Raw genomic sequence first — 5,000 nt, 5'->3', positions numbered from 1 at the left:
CAGACCAAAGGTAGGCTATTTTCTCAAACATAATATAAGCTATAAAAAATTCTTGCTTCTGATGCCTTTAAACTATCTATTTACTTATTAGATCATCTTAAATGAAAAAAAGTTTTAGGCAATAAGGAATATAATCTCCATAAAAAAAGATGCAATTTTGTATTAAATATCACATTGCTATGACACAAACGCCTTTTCACTTCACTGCCACAACATCTCTCAAAACACATGCTAACAAAATAACCTTTATCTAAACGGTCCTTTCTTTGTTATCCATTATCAATATTTCTATTGTTCGTTATTCTTCACCCAGTCTCCTACCATCACCTTTTACTACATACTTTCAAAGATGTGACCTTATAATTATCTCCGCCAACGAAGTTGGAAAGAGGTTATGTTTTCACCCCTACTTGTGTGTTTATTTGCATGTGTGTGTGTGTGTGTGTGTGTGTGTATGTTTGTTTGTGCTCCGTATGTGGCCTACTTTATCAACATTTACCTCCGCTTAGAAGGTTATAAAAGGACCCGCGTTTATTTATTTATTTATCTTTTTTTTATATATATATGTTAGCAGGATTATGCTAAAATTGAAAAGGATAGTTATTATGGCCTGTTTAAGTTAAAAAGTTTCAATCGAATCTGCTCACGGAAAAGAAACAAAATTATCATTGACAATTTTCTTTATATATATATATATATATATATATATATATATATATATATATATATATATATATATATATATATATATATATATATATGCTGTATATATATATATATAGTATATATATATATATATATATATATATATAATTATATTTGTATATAAATATATTCATATATATACATATTTATATATACATATATATATATACATACATATATATATATATATATATATATATATATATATATATATATATATATACACATATATACATACATACATACATATATATATATATATATATATATATATATATATATATATATATATATATATATATATATATATATATATATATATATACTGTATATATAGATGTATATACATATATATGTATATATATATGTATATATATGTGTATATATATATATATATATATATATATATATATATATATATATACAACAAACTGGGATTTCTATAACGCTTATGAAACATGAAAAAAGGGCTTTGAAGCTTATTAACGAGCTTAAGCAATTTGGTGGTATTAAGGGTAATTAAACCGAAAATTATCCTTATAATGAAAAATTTAACCTCCAATTCCTCAACCACCAGCGTTAAAAAAAGCAACATATTTCCTTAGCCCCTAAACAATAAAAAAACTATAAAGGCTTAACTTATATTGCTTTTTTAGGCAATTTAATTGGTTACTTGGTTACGCTTTGATAATTTACCAGATTTATAATTGAATGTGTAATTATGTGTGTACGTCGTAGGATGTATAAAATCACGGTCGCAGATTATGAGGGAAAATTATAGCGTTTGGAGAAGGATTTACCAAAATTTTCGTAGGTACAAAAATGAGAAAAGATGGGATAATGAGAAGTAACAGACTTTGTGATAGTGAATGTTAATGAGTAATGGATTTTTATACTTTTGTTTTTAAAGTCAGTCATTTTCATTTTCATGTAGAGCATTACATTCTTTCCTTACTCTTGTACTTCGTTTAAGGTCATATGCCTTAATCCTTTCGATATTGACAGATAGTTTGAAATCAATACATTAAATTATTTTGTATTACAGTATGATGTGATTAATTCTGCAAATATTAATGATATTCGTGAACGGTTTTCTTTATATAAAAAGGGAGTGACAAAGTAGCGAATTACAGTATGAACTATGATATTAAAAGGTTGTAACTTTCTGAGACAAGTATAAATTGATGTCCATAAACAAATCCGTTTAAAATCCCCCCCCCCAAAAAAAATATATATATATACTTGCTATTGATATATATTTCAAATAATTTTCCAAAAGAATGCTGTAATATTTTCCTTAGTATTCAACAAAATAATTTGTCTTACATTCATTAAGACATAAGATAAAAAATGCCATGCATTTTACTATTGCAATCTCCATCAGGTAATGATTTGCTTTTATCCCTCAGATCTTTGTTATTGCAAAAGTTTTGGCATCTGATGAGCCAGATGCCAGTCCTGAGGCAGTAACCATCCCTACTCTGACACCGTGGAGACACCCCTCGGTATATTCATACTACCCAACTGCCTTCAAGAACGCCCAGAAGCACAGAATTGGCACCCCAGCTTGCGCAAAAAACACAACAAAATCGTGGTGCCTCGAAGACGCTGATTACCCGACATCCGAAATCAAGCAAGCCGCTACGTTTCATAGGAATGGAGTCCTAGCTCTCTACCAGGACGTGGACGTAACTACCGGGAACTCGGTTGACAGACCAGGGACACTGGAGGAGGAAACTTACTTGTGTCCTTCGGACACAAAATACGTGAAACCCTTGAGGGCAGTCAACGTAAGAGGCATATGGAGGATTATCGTCAACAATGTCGACATTTTCTTCAAGAGCATCGTTCAGTCCGTCAGGATTGAAGAGTGTTTGACCTCAGGGGACGCCTGTCCGCTGGTCCCTACCTGCTACGACACCCAGTGCCTGCAGAAGTCGATCTACCATCGTTTTCTTGTCTACGACCCATTTGATTACTACTTTCCCTTCGCTGTTGAAACCTTCAAGCTGCCTGCAAGCTGCGCATGCGTGATAGGGTCTTATTCCATCTAATCAAGCGTCTTGTCATTCTTATGTAAAGATTAAAATCTTCAAGCTGCCTTGAAGCTGTGCATGGCGAATAGGGGCTTATTCCATCTAATCAAGTCTTGTCATTATTATGTAAAGCTTGAAACCTTCAAGCTGCCTTCAAGCTGTGCATGCGTGATAGGGGCTTATTCCATCTAATCAAGAATCTTGTCATTCTTATGTGAAGCTTGAAACATTCAAGCTGCGCATGCGTGATGGGGTCTTACTCCATCTAATCAACAGTCTTGTCATTCTTATGTAAAGCTTTCGTCAGGTCTAAGCTAATTAATAAACCTAATAATCTTATTGAGAAACATATCAATTGACAATCGAAGCATGGTCTATGCTAGAATGTCTCATTATATAATCCATTAGAGGAATATAAAGAATCAAAGAGCCTTTAGATTGTAGATTGCTATTGAGATAATGTTCCTTTTCAAGCGTTCTTCATAGAGATTGGCGTCACTAGAGTTCTTTAGTTTCTTGTTGAAGATAGCGTTTTGAATACCATAAATTTAGGTCAGTGGAAGATATGATATGATTTTGATTACGATACAACCTTTTTTCATAACCGTAAACTATTCTTGAAATTCTGAAATTTTATACCTATACCACCCTTACTTTTAATTACAGTCATGTGTAGTAAACTTTTCAGCATTTACACTGTTTTCAACGCTTACAGAAGGCTAAAATAACTTTCTACAACACCACATACAATCAATTTTCAGCCTATTTCATTCTTAAATTGAAGTTCTTAGTAGTAACTACTGTTCATCAAATTATGCCTAACTAATATGGATGAGTACCATTTATTCAACCTTTCTTTGCATGAGGGAAAGTAATAAAAATTTCTGGCAAAGTAAAATAGCTGTGTTTTTCATTAAAAATTATGACGTATTATGAAAACCTAGACACCTTGATTTTAATTTCGTGTAACATTTTTACAAACTATTCACCATAATTTTTTGTTGAACGATTTTGTTATAGAATGGTCTATTTTTTCATTGCCATTTTGAAAAAACAGTCTTAATCTGTCATTTATATTCTCACCTTTGACCAGTAATAGCACCACAGTTTTATCAAAATATTAAGAAGAGTATAAGAAATAGAAATTACCTGTATGATTAAAATCATATAAACATAAGTTTTGCGATAAAGCTATAGTTTTCTTGGCCCCATTCTAAAGGCAATGGAATATTACTGATTTATGCACATTTGTAAGTCTGAAAACGCGTATATCTTATATTATTATTATTATTATTATTATTATTATTATTATTATTATTATTATTATTACTAGCCAAGCTACAACCCTAGTTGGAAAAGCAAGATGCTATAAGCACAAGGGCTCCAATAGGGAAAAATAGCCCAGTGAGGAAAGGAAATGAGGAAAGAAATAAATGATGAGAACAAATTAACAATAAATCCTTCTAAAAATAGTAACAACGTCAAAATAGATGTGTCATATATAAACTATTAACAACGTCAAAAACATATATGTCATATATAATGTGTAACATAAGACCTATTACTTTAAATAAAGAATTTAAGATATGGATACGAGGATTTAACATACCCTTGATACAATTATGATAGAATTACATTTGTAAGTGGTATTGTTATTTGCTTAAACCCACCTAACTAAGATGTTCGTTAAGTTGATTACATCTCGTGGCAGAAAATGCAACCGATTAACCTCGAATCTAACTTGGTATTCAAGTCGGTGCTTTTAAGCAAACTATCACCTGCAAAAATGGTGCAAAATGATTCGAGGAATTAATGTAATTTTACAAAAAATATAAGACTTGAGTCTATTAAAACTTTACATTGTATTTTTGAAATACCTGTGACCTTGGCAACGGACACAACTAAAATTATATGAAAATACCCTGAAATGTAGAGAGAGAGAGAGAGAGAGAGAGAGAGAGAGAGAGAGAGAGAGAGAGAGAGAGAGAGAGAGAGAGTATTGTACTGTCATTCAACCTTTATTTTACTCTGTACTTTCAATCACTTACATTTGGAGAGAGAGAGAGAGAAGAGAGAGAGAGAGAGAGAGAGAGAGAGAGAGAGAGAGAGAGAGAGAGAGTACTGTACTTTCATTCAACCTTTATTTTACTCTGTACTTTCAATCACTTACATTTGTAGAGAGAGAGAGAGAGAGAGAGAGAGGAGAGAGAGATGAGAGAGAGAGAGAGAGAGAGAGAGAGAGAGAGAGTTGTTAATCTC

The 5,000-nt window shown here is 31.6% G+C and overlaps 2 protein-coding genes across 2 annotated transcripts in view; both read left to right on the top strand.

Moving 5' to 3' along the window:
• Positions 1 to 2,797, top strand: part of LOC137629327 (neurotrophin 1-like) — a 10,193-nt gene extending 7,396 nt beyond the window's left edge. Inside the window, exon 2 of the mRNA XM_068360582.1 lies at positions 2,115 to 2,797. Coding sequence (XP_068216683.1) covers positions 2,115 to 2,759 — 645 coding nt within the window. The 3' untranslated portion in view covers positions 2,760 to 2,797. The remainder of the gene's footprint in view (positions 1 to 2,114) is intronic.
• LOC137629711 (zinc finger CCHC-type and RNA-binding motif-containing protein 1-like) overlaps positions 1 to 5,000 on the top strand; it is a 543,938-nt gene that overhangs the window by 73,226 nt on the left and 465,712 nt on the right. The gene's annotated exons all lie outside the window — the stretch shown is intronic.

Source organism: Palaemon carinicauda, chromosome 37 (assembly GCF_036898095.1).
Source record: "Palaemon carinicauda isolate YSFRI2023 chromosome 37, ASM3689809v2, whole genome shotgun sequence".
In the NCBI taxonomy this organism is placed as follows: domain Eukaryota; kingdom Metazoa; phylum Arthropoda; class Malacostraca; order Decapoda; family Palaemonidae; genus Palaemon; species Palaemon carinicauda.
Note: the sequence above shows the minus strand (reverse complement) of the source record. Positions and strands in the feature narration are given on the sequence as shown.